Source organism: Rhea americana, unplaced genomic scaffold (assembly GCF_003343005.1).
Source record: "Rhea americana isolate MKP2758 unplaced genomic scaffold, rheAme1 scaffold_287, whole genome shotgun sequence".
Lineage (NCBI taxonomy): Eukaryota > Metazoa > Chordata > Aves > Rheiformes > Rheidae > Rhea > Rhea americana.
Window position 1 is genome coordinate 90650 of NW_028186409.1, and position 13665 is coordinate 104314.

Below are 13665 nucleotides of genomic sequence, written 5' to 3' on the forward strand. Positions count from 1 at the left end.
ATCTCATCCCGTGGGGTTATGCTGCAGCTACATCGCTACCCTGCTTCAGCCTGCACCCAGTAGCTCCCAGCTTGTGTAGCATGGTAGCCCAGCTGCATTCAGGAGGGGAAAGGCGGCCTCTTGGAGMTGGAGCAGCCAGCTGTCAGGCAGCTGTGTCCTCTGCCAGCCCATCCCTATTCATCATGGCTTGAGTTTCATCGCTGTCCTTTCTGCAGTTGCAGGAGGACAYGGGGTCGTGCCACCTCATTCGCCCGGCACACCACTGCTCTGGAGCAGTGATACTCTCAACTTGAATTACATGAAGCCCTGGGACACACTGTTCTAGGGAGAGAGAAAACAGCAGTGGGGCAAACTGTGGTCCTTTGGGATGCAGGTGGGTGCCAGAGGCGGCTCTGGCCTCCCTTTGACACAGAAATGTCCTTCATTCACTGCTGCCTTCTCCTTCCAGCACTAAAGGGCTCCTGCACAGCCAGTAGGACCCAACCCTCTCCTCTTTGGCATAATCTACTGCAGTAGCCCATGGAGACATCGGGGCACCTTGCTGCAGGTCGGCTGGAGATCGTGGGGAGCCCACAGACCCCATAGCAGGGGACCAGCRTACACCAGAAGCATGGAGGCTCGAGGGTCTGGTTGGGTTGGAGGTGCTGGGGGGAAGGTTTCAGCCCAGGGGTCTTTCCTGCAGGACGTGCCCAGATTAGGGCTATTCCAGCCTCTCCCTGACTTTGAAGATCTGGTATGGGTCCTGCTGAGGATGGTGGGTTTCCAGGCACGGCAGCTCACAGAGGCTCCCCGGCTCTGCCCTAGAGCAAAGGGAAGGGGCCTTTAGCGGGGGGGGCAGGTTTTTTCCAGCAGCTTGGCCTTCCCAAGGGTAGTGAAAATATTTCCTCTTCTATCACATATCAACACATTTGAGAACGTAATAATAGATCATTTACAGTCATTTATTTTAAGAAATGTACAAAGAAAAATGGCTTTAGCTCAAATGAATTCTGCTCTTTGGCATTTTTCCATCACTGACGACACATATGTACAAGCAGCATTGATTGTTAACCACAGTCCAGGCTGGAAACCACTGTGCCATGGATGCTTCCCACGTAAATGCAATTTAAAGCATCATATCACATAGTAAATAGCTCAGGCTCCTATTCCAGGGAGCGTCACCTACACACATCGAAATGAAAACACAGCACAGCATTACATGAYGAGCAGAACGACCTTGCTGCCTGGGCGAAAGCATACAGATGTGAACAAGCTTAGCACCTCTCCTGGCCAACATGAACATGGGATGTCCGTAACAGCTTGGAGCCAAAATCTGCCCAAGAAAAAAAAATGACAGACCCTCTGGCTTCAAGAAATAGCCCTTGTTTTAACTGAAAAAAAAAGTTTTTTGGTTCACGTTCTTTTTTATCTCAARTGCTTTTTTCACTTTTTAAGACAGACAGTGGTCCAGAAATAAAATTTTTGCCTGAACTCTGGCCTATCTCCATGTTTTCCCAATTTACTTTCCTTTTGGACACCCATATAAGTGGTGGCTAAACCCTTTTCCACTGGGCCTCCTGGCAAGGGCCTGCTTGCAGCTGGCCAGCCTCAAGCCACTGGGCTTTGCCCGTGGCCCCAGCTCTACAGACACCCTGGCACATGCCACCATGCAYGGCGATGTCTCCAGAGCCATGCACACCCTTGCCACCGCTGCACTCCTGTATGTGCCAGGCATACCGAAAACCAAAGGCCCTCCAACTCAGACCAGACTTTACAACACGACRTGGCCTTGGACAACACCACACTGAGCAAGGCAACGTATGGAGCAAGACACATGGCTCAGTACAACCCCCCCTCCTTGGGAGCCTTCATTGCTTTGGGCAAGGATCCCCACTCTCAGGGGCARATGGGATTTAAGGGTACCTGTTGAAGCAGCTTGCTGCAAAAGCCGTTTAAAGGCCTGCTCCAATCCCCAGGGATGTGTCTCATTAACTAACAGTAACCAAAGGTACTTCAGCGGGAGATTTCYGCTTGTTACGGGGCTCGAAGAAACACTAGAGGCGGTTTTGTTACAAGGACTGGGGATTCTTGGAGGACGTTCTCCAAACGCTATTTTTGTCCATTGCTTTCCTGTCCCATAATCTAGATGAAATGGGAAAACAGAAAAGAAGCATGAATATAAATACAACTTACATTTGTACTGTACAGATCTGAATAGTTTATGATTTCAATGCATATTCAGAGACCTTTAAAAATTAATATTCAACCCTGAGAACATATCTGCAGATGCTTTGTTTTGGCTATGCAAACAAAACTTTAAGACATAATTGCACTTTCTCTGTATATAACAAAAATCTGTAAAGCTTATTCAAATATTCAAAAGAAAAGTGCTACTTTAAGACATTGGAGATTTTTGTTCACAAAACCTTGTCATTTCTGTATTCATTCTTAATATTTTCTCATTTGGCTCATCTTTCACTGGCTACCTGGATGCACTCTGTAAGAATAATATGCAAAAAGTTTTTTTAATTGTGAAATAATATTAATAAATAATTACTTTAAATAAAAGGACAGTCATTCATCAATGTCTGAAAAATATAGTTACCATGAYTACATCATTTCAAAACTAAAATATTTCTCTTTCACCAGCAATAGAGAGATTTCACATTTAAATCTCATAAGAAAAATATTTAAATTCTTCATAAGTGCAGAGAACTATAAAAAACAGGATCTCATTAAGAGATCCTGCTTCAAAAGTTAAGATATATATACTTGAAATATCTGAAATCAGCTCAATATCTAAGATCTATTGATCTGGATATGGAAGAGTTCTTGGAGCAGAGATACAAATGGAGTCTTTTCAGGCTTTGTGGTGATGAGAGATGGAAAACGCTTTCTGTTATACCAACGACTCTTTCACAACACGTTCCTCCTCCCATTTCTTTGCTTCACCAGGAGCACGTTGAGTCTCTGAGCTTGGAACAGGGGTAAGATTAAAGGCAGGGGCTGTCCCTGCATCTGTCCCACTGTTCCCATACATCTCATTCATTTTAGTTGCAATCAGGCCTTCTTTCTCGGGTGCTTCCTCTGTCAGGGCATCCTCGTCTTTACTGTGCCTGTACATGTAGGAGGCTTGCTTCACTGAGCGCCTCAGGAGGTACCTCCGGAAAGCTCTTTGGATTTTTGTGGCACACACTTCCTCGTGTTTCCTTTTCAGAGTGGTAGTGATGGGTTCATAGGAAACCTTCGAAGGATTTGCAGCCATAAACTTCTCCTCCATGGTGTCTTTCAAGGCATCCATCTCTCCTGAGTCTCCCAGAACTTCCTTAGTCAGGGCAAAGAGGATATCCAGACAGTGGATTTTGTCCCCAGCAACCATTGGTAGATCCATGGTGATTAGTTTGATCTTGTTTGGCTTGGGAATTCTGAGTGGCTCCTGTAAGGTGTCTACAAAGTCAGACAAGGTGCTGTACGCAATGAACTGGGTGGCATCTGGGTCAAACTTCTCCCAAATTTCATAGAACATTTCAAAATCATCTTCACAGAGGGGCTCACTGCTCTCCTCTGTGGCCACGTTGAAGTTCTCCAGGATGATGGCAATGTACATGTTCACCACGATAAGAAAGGAAATGATAATGTAGCTGCAGAAAAAGAAGATGCCGATGGAGGGATTGCCACAGTTCCCTTTTATCGAACTGCCAGGGTTTTCKAGGTCTGGGTCACAGTCAGGGGGGCCGCTGTTCAGGATAGGGCTAAGGAGGCCATCCCATCCAGCTGATGTAGTGATCTGGAAGAGGCAGATGATGCTGTTCCCAAAAGTTTCAAAGTTGAAGATGTCGTCAATCCCTGCCTCCTTCTTTACGTAGGCAAAGTTGGACATCCCAAAGATGGAGTAGATGAACATCACAAGGAAAAGCAAGAGGCCAATGTTGAACAGGGCAGGCAGGGACATCATCAGAGCGAACAAGAGAGTCCGGATACCTTTTGCCCCTCGAATCAGCCGGAGGACACGGCCAATCCTTGCCAGTCTGATGACCCTGAAGAGGGTGGGTGATACAAAATATTTCTCTATGATGTCTGAGAGGACGATACCTGTGAAAGTATTAAGAAGTGGTGAGTTTGTCTCACTATGTAGCTGACAAAGGCAGGCAAGTTGGGGCTATTCCCTGTCTCGGAGCACCATTGGTGCCAAACATCGAAGTGAAGAGAGAYGTGAGGAAACGGTGCTGAGCAAACCCCAGGGCTCCCTCGGTCCTGCATTGTAATGCTAGGACCGGACTGACACCTCCATGGGGTTGCAGAGTGTCTGCTAGTCAGCAGTGTCACAGGGAGGAGGATTGATTTGGTCACCCATCACACCAGGAGAGCACTGCCCTGTCTGCCAGTGTTGTGGGGATACAGTGGGGATGAGGCCACCSTGAGCAGCACACAGCTCTCCTTGCTCCTCCAATTGTGAAAGGAATACGTCCAAAAAATGTCACTGAGCAAAGGTTAAATGATGGCGACTCTTTTTCAGCAGCACAGCCTGGCAATGTGRGAGATGAGGGGAGCCCCATTCCCAGGGGAGGTAGTAGATGTCCCCAGCCCCTCATCCTGCCCTAGTGTCACAGGGTGGCCTCACATCCATCTTGTCTTGGGGAACCTGTCATCTTGGCCCTGCACAGAGGGTGCATTTAAGGGGGTGGTGAGTGATGGCTTTCTCACAGCGGATCAGCCAGATTTTTTCCACTCTTTGTTAGCCAGTGGGGTCCCYGAGGAATGGGAACTGGGCTGGTGGAGCCAGCAAGGCTTACCTACGATGGAGAGGATGACCACCACAAAGTCAAAGATGTTCCATCCGATAGTGAAGTAGTAGTAGCGCAAGGCAAACATTTTGAGCACACACTCCCCAGTGAAGATGACAATGAAGACCAGGTTAACCTTGTAGAGGACATCTGTTTTGAACTGACTCTGATCATCTGTTTCGACCATCATGGTCACCATGTTAAGACATATCAGGATCATGATGGTAATGTCAAACACTTGCTTGGTAACAAAGTCAAACACCATCCCTTGAAATTTATTCTGTCATATGGGCCACGTGGGTGATGTYGGAGAACCAGAGGTGTGGTACGACCATGTGACAGACAAACAAAACAAAGACAACAGAAAGAGAAGAAGGAACCATGTTTAAAAGAATTCAGGAAATRTCAGGGTTGTGGCCAGGGCCTCATGGATACAGGCACTATGAGCTCTCGGTATGGGAGGAAGCTGCTCAGTACCTTGAAGAATGGAGCCCATCTGGCTCAAGTGCTGTAACAACCTAGCCAAGAGGTATGGGCTCAGGATCCATTTGCTTTCTAAGTGTATTTGCAGCTAATGCATCAGGACAAAAATAAATGTATGGGGRAAGGCCTCATTTGAACTGGTCTGTCAAAACCGAGCCCAAGTCAAAATTGCATATACATTAGCTGGAGCAGTTTCCCTTCTAGAAGTGTTGAAAGCTGACAGTTCCCTGAGTCTAACTCCCTTTGAGGGGAGATGGGAGCTGAGCTAGGAGAAAACCTTGTACGCCAACCCTTACAAAAACGGTAATACCCCAYTTGCCCCTCTAGTGGATCCAGGACTGAAGAACAGACCCAAAAGGGGCTGCCTGGTGTGCTGGCCTCCTCTGAAGCCCCAGCTCTCAGCAAGGTCCCGTCTGAAGAGCAGAGATGGGGAGCCAAGATTTGGCTTCTTGCGCAGGCAGACGTTCRTCCCTAGACCCTTCTAGTTTACCTTAGGGCAGTTGGTAGCTTGAAGTGCTCCCTCCCTGCAGTACCCAAGGATGATTAACCCAACATACCGAGGGTCTGGGGATGGGCTTCTGGGGTTTTTTGGAGCCGAGCTTCTTCATGGCATTATAATATTTCTTCTGCTCTTCTGTCATGAAGATGTCTTTCCCTCCAAAGTATAAAAGGAATTGCCACTGTTAGTTTTGGGAACTCACCTCTTCTTACCAAGCATCTCCAGTCATACTCCTACCGAGCTTTCTAGCAGTGTTGATTTAGTGAAGCCTCTTTCCTTCCCACTTGCCCTTTTCTGCCTTCCTCCTCCTGGCTCACAGCACTCAGCAGGTGCTAGCCCCAGCACCGCACTGTGGTTTTCTCCTGCAGAGGTGAGATGCAGCCTTCTTGCCCCGTGGCATTGCCTGCTGACTCTATCTGTGGCACCCCGTATCCCACACAGGGTTTGCCCCAGCTCCTTGCTTGTCTGCACCATAAAGTCCCACCGTGACTCCCACCAGGAGTGGGGCAGCACTTCAGTGGCATTTAGAGTTTGCTCTGCTCAAACATTGCTCCACCTAGGGTTACCCATGGTCCACCCAGTTCCCCCCGTAACAATCAAGGGATATTAATCCTGTACTGCTCACTTAAAAGCAGACATTCAATCTCTCCCCAAAATATGGAAAAATCATGAGAAGGGCCTGGGGCGGGGCATGGAAAGAAAAGAAAATAATCTGTCCTCTGGGAGCATCCTAGAAGTGGAAAGTGACTTCAAGCCCTCAGTGAGCATGGGGCCAGCCAGTCAGTCTGCTCCCACAACATGCTTCTCCACAGACCCTGGCTCTGCCCATGGGACTTTTGCAGGGCGCTTTGGCAGAAAGCAGCAGCAACACAGGCAAACAGCCACAACTGCTGTGGCACAGACAAGAGAAAATAGGGTCCCTCTCGCTTCCTCCCTTGCACACACGCTGTTCCTCTGCCTTCATAAGAGAAAGCCTCTGTAACAGCCAGGACACAAGCCCCGTGTGCTGTTCGTCCAGCTGTCCTGACTCGTTCGTTCTGTGGAAAGCCACATAACTTATCAATGCCAGTGATTCAGGGTGCAGATTTCAGAGGGATCCTRGGGTCTATCTGAGCCCAGACAGTGTGGTCTTGGACCTTCTCATCCCATGACCTTATCCTAGTGAGCTGTATCCCTCTGTCCCGGACCAGCACCCTGGAAGGCAGCAGGAGCTGTGGGAGCCAGGGCCCAGGAAATACTTATCTTTTTCTTCTGCTGATTGAAGTTGTCGATGATGACACCAATGAAGAGGTTCAAAGTRAAGAAAGCACCAAAGATGATAAAAATGACGAAGTAGATGTACATGTAGATGTTGGTCTCRTACAGTGGCTGCTCTTCAATCTGATCGAGTGAGATGAGAAACAGAAGACTAGACCGTGAGATCATTCCTCTCTGAGAAGTGTGTCCCCAGGCCCCCGGACAAGGTCTCCATGTCTGGACAGAGCTGGGCAGTGGATGCCCCAAATGCTTTGGCAAGTGCTGTGTGGGCTGAGCAGTCCTTGGGGGAGCAGGGAGCAGCCACAGCAAGGGCCATCTGCGGGACACCAGCTCAGGCAAGGGGACAAGGTTGCCCTGAGCTCCTGTTTCCAAAGCATGTGCTTCTGGGAAAGAAAATATGCTCTTGGCAAGACTGAAATATAGCCAAGAGGGGAAGAAGAAAAACTGTTTAATTCATAGCACACCACCACGCGTGGGTGGGCAAAGCCTAGTGGCCTCTGAAAAAACTCATCTCAAGGGATTTAGTTCTGCCTTATATTTGAGTTAAGATATCTCAAGGTATCGCACCCAGCTTCTCTCATCTTGAGGGAAGCTCTTGGCAGAGGAGGGAAGATTTTCCCCCAGAGCAGCTTTCTCCCAGTTGCTGGTGGAGGCTGGAGCTTAAGCCACTTTCACAAAGAGCTGGAAACGGCTCTTCTGCTCTCAGCAGAGTGCTGGCAGCTGCAGCTGGGGTGAGCAGAGCTGCTGTTTCTAAAGCTAAAAAAAGGCCATGAAAACAGGCCATGAATACATTCAGACCTACGTGGCATGTGCGGCTGATGCCCCAGACCAGGACTCGGGCAAGTTTGCTTTGTTTTGTCAGCAAACACTGGGATGTTCTTCCTGCTGAATTGGCTCATGTCAGCGTGTGCACACATGTACGCTGGCTCTGGGAACACATCGTGGCATGAACCACATTAGAAACTGCTTCTGGAAGAGACTCCTCCAAACACTTTTTTTTTTTTCTTTCTCCTTGCCCTTTCTCCCTAGAACATCCTACTGAAAGCCACTTTGCTGTTCAGGGCAAGCCAGGCACTTTCTCCTGGCCAGGATAAACTCTCCAAGTGGAAAGGGTGCAGGGAAGGCATCGTCCGCAGCAGGGCAAAGGGCAAGCCCTCCAGTGCAGAGATGCAGAGGCAGAGGGGGGAGTTTGGGCCACAACGCTGAAGCCAAGAGGAACAGTGTTAGCTTGGGCAGGAGCCCTGGTGGGGTGGGAGCAGAGTGTCAGGGAAGGGGGGGGTGCCACTGCGATGGTGTCTGAGGGTGACAGTGGTGTGGGTGGCAGGAAGCCCCCAAAGAGACACAACAGACTGCGCTTTTTGAGACGTTGCAGCTTGGTAGGTGGAGCATGTTGGGGACTGCTCCTTCTTTGCTCACGACTTAGCCAAAGCCCTGGGCTGATCACGGGTGGGATGCACGCAGCCCCGTGGCACCAGCAGGCAGAGTTAGAGGGGATGCTCTGGACGGGAGGTCCGTAACCAGCCTGTGCTGAACCTGCACCGAGCTGCTCCTGGGCCCCAGACCTCTGCTCCCAGCCRGCCAGGGGAAACCAAGCCAGTCAGAGTGACATTTAGTGCCGGTTACAAGTGACTCCTGTTTATCCCCTCACCTCACGTGAGTCCACAGCTGCGTACATGATGTCCATCCAGCCTTTGAAGGTCGCCTGCGGGGACAGCGGAGAAGAAAAGTCAGCATGAAGTATCCAGGGCCGTGGAGGATGTTAAGTGCACGTCAGGGGCTTGGAGCTGCTGGTGGTTTAGCTCTGAGCACACCTGCTGAGCCTGGCCTTACTGCTGCACTGTGGGCAGCCTCCCCACGCGAAGGGTGCTGTACACGGGCACAAGAGAGACCATAGGTTGAATCTGCAAGAAAAATGTCCTAATACAGAAATACTGAGGCTTTATACACATGCATGCGCATTTACAKGTGTATATACATGTGCTCCATTCTGTGACTGACATTACCAGTCACTTGCAGAAATGCCAGTGCAAAACAGGCTGGGAAAAGAACAAATAGACTTTTTATTCCCCCAAACAGGGTGCTTTTTCCTAACAGCAGAACTGAGCCAGAGGACGACTGCCTCCCTCCCACTCGCTAGGCCTGTGCCTCCTCTGCACAACACTGACTTCCCTATTGCTGCCTCTTATTTGATGGGTCCTGATCCCGGTGGGGAGAGGGGGCAAATTACATCTTTTACAGGCTCTTGCTGCTGATTTGTTAAACAAAAGGCCTGAACATCTTGTTTCCTGAATCTGATGGAACAACAGAGCTGAAGAGGAAGCTGAATTTATAGCTGGTTAATCTCTTCAAGTCATGCTCTGATTCTGCAACAACCACCAGTTCCCCCGGATTGGAAGGGACTAACCCAAGCCCAGTCAATAACAGGACCCACACCTATATTTTTAATAAAATTGTGATGAGCAGTTCCCCTTCTGCTTGCCTTGCTCACATGTGGTGGGTTCAGTGGAAGCACTGCCCTGCGCTGGATCTGCCTGGCTGCATTCATCCTCTGCACTGCAGTGAACACACACACCTCTTTTTCCAGTCATCCTTTTCCCTATGCAAAACTTTTGCAGCCTACTACTATATTGCACCCAACGTTTCAAACCTTTTCGTTCCTTTCCTGTCAACTCTTCTGCTCCTTCCTGTGTCCTGCGATGTGCAGAGGATTGTTAACACAGCTACAACACAGCTAGAGCTACCTACATTCATCTGCAGCAGTTCCTTGGTGATGCTTACCCTTTCCATCTCATCTTCTACCCCGTTTCTTTCCTCCTCAACTCTCCAGGGCCTTTGCCAGTCTGTGCTAAATACCAGCTGTGGTGTCAAGAGGCAGCTCAGCCCAGAAGACCCACTCTGGATATTGAGGGAGCATCTTCCCTTAGCCCTGGTGGCTATTSAAGCTGCCATGGTAAGTGGATGCGTTGCTTGGAGGGGTGGCAGCTGCTTTCTGTACTTACCACCTGTAGCAAAGACAGGTATCCCAAGCCAACATTGTCGAAGTTAACTTTGACATTGACCCATCTGACCTCGTTGGTGTAGAGGAGGGCTATGCAGTCGCTTTTGTTGTTCACCACACTGATATCGAAGAGCTCGCCTGTGGTGGTGTTGATGCATCGGTAGTACTTCCCTGCAAAGAGGTTCACCCCCATGATGCTGAATATCAGCCAAAAGATGAGGCAGACTAGTAGGACGTTCATGATGGAGGGGATGGCACCCAGTAGGGCATTCACTACCACCTGCAAGGAGAGCAAAGATTGAGAGGGGCTCCATGGAGGATTTAGGCAGAGAACCAGGCCAGCGCACATCAGGGTGGACACTCACCTCCTGCTGCCCCAATCTTATCCACCCATGCAGTACCAAGTGGGTTCAAACTGGGCCAAGTGTATTTTAGTGTTAATCCCACTGGTCTTGAGGCCAGTGAAACTCAACTGGGATCAATCCCTGATGTAGGGAAACAGCAAGGCACCAGCTCTGCTGCATAGTGCTCAAATGCATGGCCATGTCAGAGACAACAGTACGTGGGGGAGACACCTACCCTCATGCCTTCAAATCTGGACAGRGCTCGCAGCGGTCTCAGAGCCCTCAATGTCCGCAGAGACTTGATGGCTCCCAGCTCGGAGTATCCCATCCAGTTTGCTGTCAGGCTGATAATGGAAACCTGGGGGAAGCAGCCCAAGGAATTAGCAGTATCTCAGCTGGAAACAATGAAGAATCACATACCTGCACCTCCTACCTGCTCTGCTGTGCTTCTCTCTATCTGCAACACATCCCCTGAGGCCTATGGTTATGGTGTTGTCCTAGAACTAGAGGGACTGGCCCGAAGACCTTGGGTCCATGGCAACCGTGCTGCTTGGCCACTGTGTTCCTAGTCTGTGCAAGGAGGTCCCTGCCTTTTGGGTGCAAGGGTGGAGTTGACAGGGGACGCAGAAGCACTGCATGGGCTGAACAGCTTGCAAAAAGGGATTTTTCAGCCAAGGAAAGGTATGGCCCTTTCCCATGGACCATTGTTATGCTAAATGAATGTCTAAAGCTCTTGTTGCATAGCTACTCCAATGCCCTTTAAAATACAAGTGTAGATTTGCAATAGCCAACTAGAGACCCCTATTGCTATCTCCCCAGTCGCTTGGCTAACTAGGACTCTGGATGTGCTTAACGAACAAACACTTACGTCAACTATGAGGAAATCAAGCCAGCACCACGCATTGGTGAAATACACCTTGAAGCCGTAGGCCACCCACTTAAGCAACATCTCAATGACGAAGACGTAGGAGAAGACCTTATCGGCATACTCCAGGATGGTGCGTATCACCCTCCGTTGTTCAATGTGGATATCTTCAAAAGCCTGGAAAATGTGTGGAGCTACGTGACAGTCTTTCTTCTGTTAGACTTGCTACACGGCTCAGTGCAGCCACATCCRTATCTGCATCTTCCCCATTTTCCTGGCACACAGGGCAGCTTGAACGATTGAGAACCTAACTACAGGKGACATATACATGGTCAACATGGGATCTAGCTCTTGTTTTCAAGCTCCTGTTGGATCCATTGGGCACCATTTGTCCTGAAGCAAAGCTGAACTAAAGCAAATATCCACCTGCATCTAATTCTCATCAGCCTGAGCACAAGACAAAATCTTAGATACTGCACCTTTAGATACTTAGGTAGCCTTAAAAATGCCCTTAGCAGTTTGGATCACTGACATGTCCACACAGCACATAAAAAGTTAGTGAGCAGAGGTACTAGCTTGGCAATCAGCTGTTGCACAGTTGTTTGAGCTGAGTGATGGTTTTGATTCTGGCACTAGCTACAATCTCAGACGTCTCCAAACTGCATTTCAGAGCTTGATGCAGATCAGATACATTATAAAGTACATCTGAAAACTGGAATTTGGGCCCTGTATCCTTATTCTCTTTCTGTTTACCCCTAAACTTGCAGAGAAGCTGGTCTCTCCGTTAGCTCTGTGGATTTACACGTTTAGCTGAGCTATATTCAGCTCTGACACTCAGAGAGGGCCTATAGTCCCGTACACAACTTTTTAACAAGGTCGATGCGAATGGAAACCCAAGCATGGAGAGGGCACAGCAGTCAGTGGCTGAAAATGCTGAACAGCATAAAAATAATCATGAATCATTTGTAAAGCACCTCCTGACAGCCTATRGAGGTGGCGAAACGAAGAACCATCTCCATAAAACTAAATAGATTGTACAGCTAGTTCTCGTGCTAGATTAAAAGCAGGAAGAGAGACTGCAGGGAATTTCATTCCTTTGAGCCCATAGACCAGAGCAAATGTCCACATGCTGATGAAGCCTGGAGAGAGGTGGCGTTAATGGTACGAGGTTAGGGCTCTTGGAGGTCAAGGACCCTGTTGCAATGCTGTATGTTTGGCAGACCTGAACCMAATGGGGTGTTAAGCCTGAAACCTCTGCCTGAAGCTGTGTTATTTTGCTGCCAGTCAAACAAAAAAGTAGGTAACAACAGYTGCAATGAATCCGAAAATACCTCTTGCACCTTCCCAGGGCAGGACAAGGCACATGCCGTGCAAACCCTGCTTCCCACAGGGGACAACCAAGCAAAGAGCAGAGTGCCTAGAGCTGCCACCAGGCCCAGGGCCTCGGGGAACTGCTACAGAACAAAGGAGCGGGGTGAAAGGTGGGACCTACCAACGCCCCGCTGCTGAGGAGGATCATGAAGACGATGAAAGTCTCAAACCAGTCATGCTCAACGATCAAGAAGCAAGTTTTCCTGAGGTTCCACCATATCTTCCCTTTCTTGGAGGTGATGTCAACGTAGAGGCAGGGACACCTCTTCACGCAGGCTGGGAACARGAGCCGTACGTTACCTCCATGTCAGTGCACTTCCCCAAAAGGGAAACTATCCATGCTTTTATTGCTATTTTAATTCCCTTCCCAGGAAGAGGCTGGAGCAGGAACCTGCTGAGCTGGGAAAGTGTCTGCAGGAGGGGAGCCCCATGGGGACCCTCTCCCCAGGGGCTGCAGGAGGATTTGGAGACTGAGCTGGGTGACTATGGGTGCTGTTACACTGCAAGTGGTTGGCCTAGCAGTTTGTAATGGCTTTTCTCTGTCCACCTCCCATCTCTGCTGGCTTCCCCAGCTCTGCTTGGCCCCTTACCTTCTGTGAAGCACTCCTCAGGCTCATTGCTGTCTTCAGCCTCTTCTGCCACCTCCTCCTCCAGTAGCAGCGGGGGCTTGTAGTCCACGGTGCTGCACAGCGATGATGCATTGTCGCTTGACAGGGGATTCTGCAAAGGGCAGGGGAGATAGCCTCAGGGCAGGCTGGGCACCAGCAGGGACGCTCGCAGTCTGCTGGTGCCTCTATCCAGCCTTCCTTCGGCTCCCTCTGCCCCCAGAGGCACCGGGCAGCACTGAGGGATGCCCCAAGGGAACTAAAGATGGGGACAGACTTTTCTCCTTTGTGGACGTAGGGCTGCTCCTGAGCAGGAGCTCTGCACCATCTTTCCATGGGGTCAAACCGCATGTGGGGTCACTTCRAGACCTTCCGGATTGAAGGAATAGACCTGATGAATCCTCTGGACTTGAAGCAATCACACAGCAGCATCAGTTCACATTTTATTTTATTTTATCCAGCTTTTACTAGCTCCAGTCA

General features: G+C 49.4%; 1 protein-coding gene across 1 annotated transcript in view; it reads right to left on the reverse strand.

The window, feature by feature from the left end:
- Positions 1–935: 935 nt before the first annotated feature.
- SCN4A (sodium voltage-gated channel alpha subunit 4) overlaps positions 936–13665 on the reverse strand; it is a 35036-nt gene continuing 22306 nt past the window's right edge. The window contains exons 16-25 of the mRNA XM_085308923.1: positions 13171–13300; positions 12702–12856; positions 11213–11386; positions 10580–10702; positions 10002–10280; positions 8651–8704; positions 6988–7125; positions 5804–5908; positions 4773–5043; positions 936–4071 (exon numbers count right to left, since the gene is read on the reverse strand). Coding sequence (XP_085165049.1) covers positions 2879–4071; positions 4773–5043; positions 5804–5908; positions 6988–7125; positions 8651–8704; positions 10002–10280; positions 10580–10702; positions 11213–11386; positions 12702–12856; positions 13171–13300 — 2622 coding nt within the window. The 3' untranslated portion in view covers positions 936–2878. The remainder of the gene's footprint in view (positions 4072–4772; positions 5044–5803; positions 5909–6987; positions 7126–8650; positions 8705–10001; positions 10281–10579; positions 10703–11212; positions 11387–12701; positions 12857–13170; positions 13301–13665) is intronic.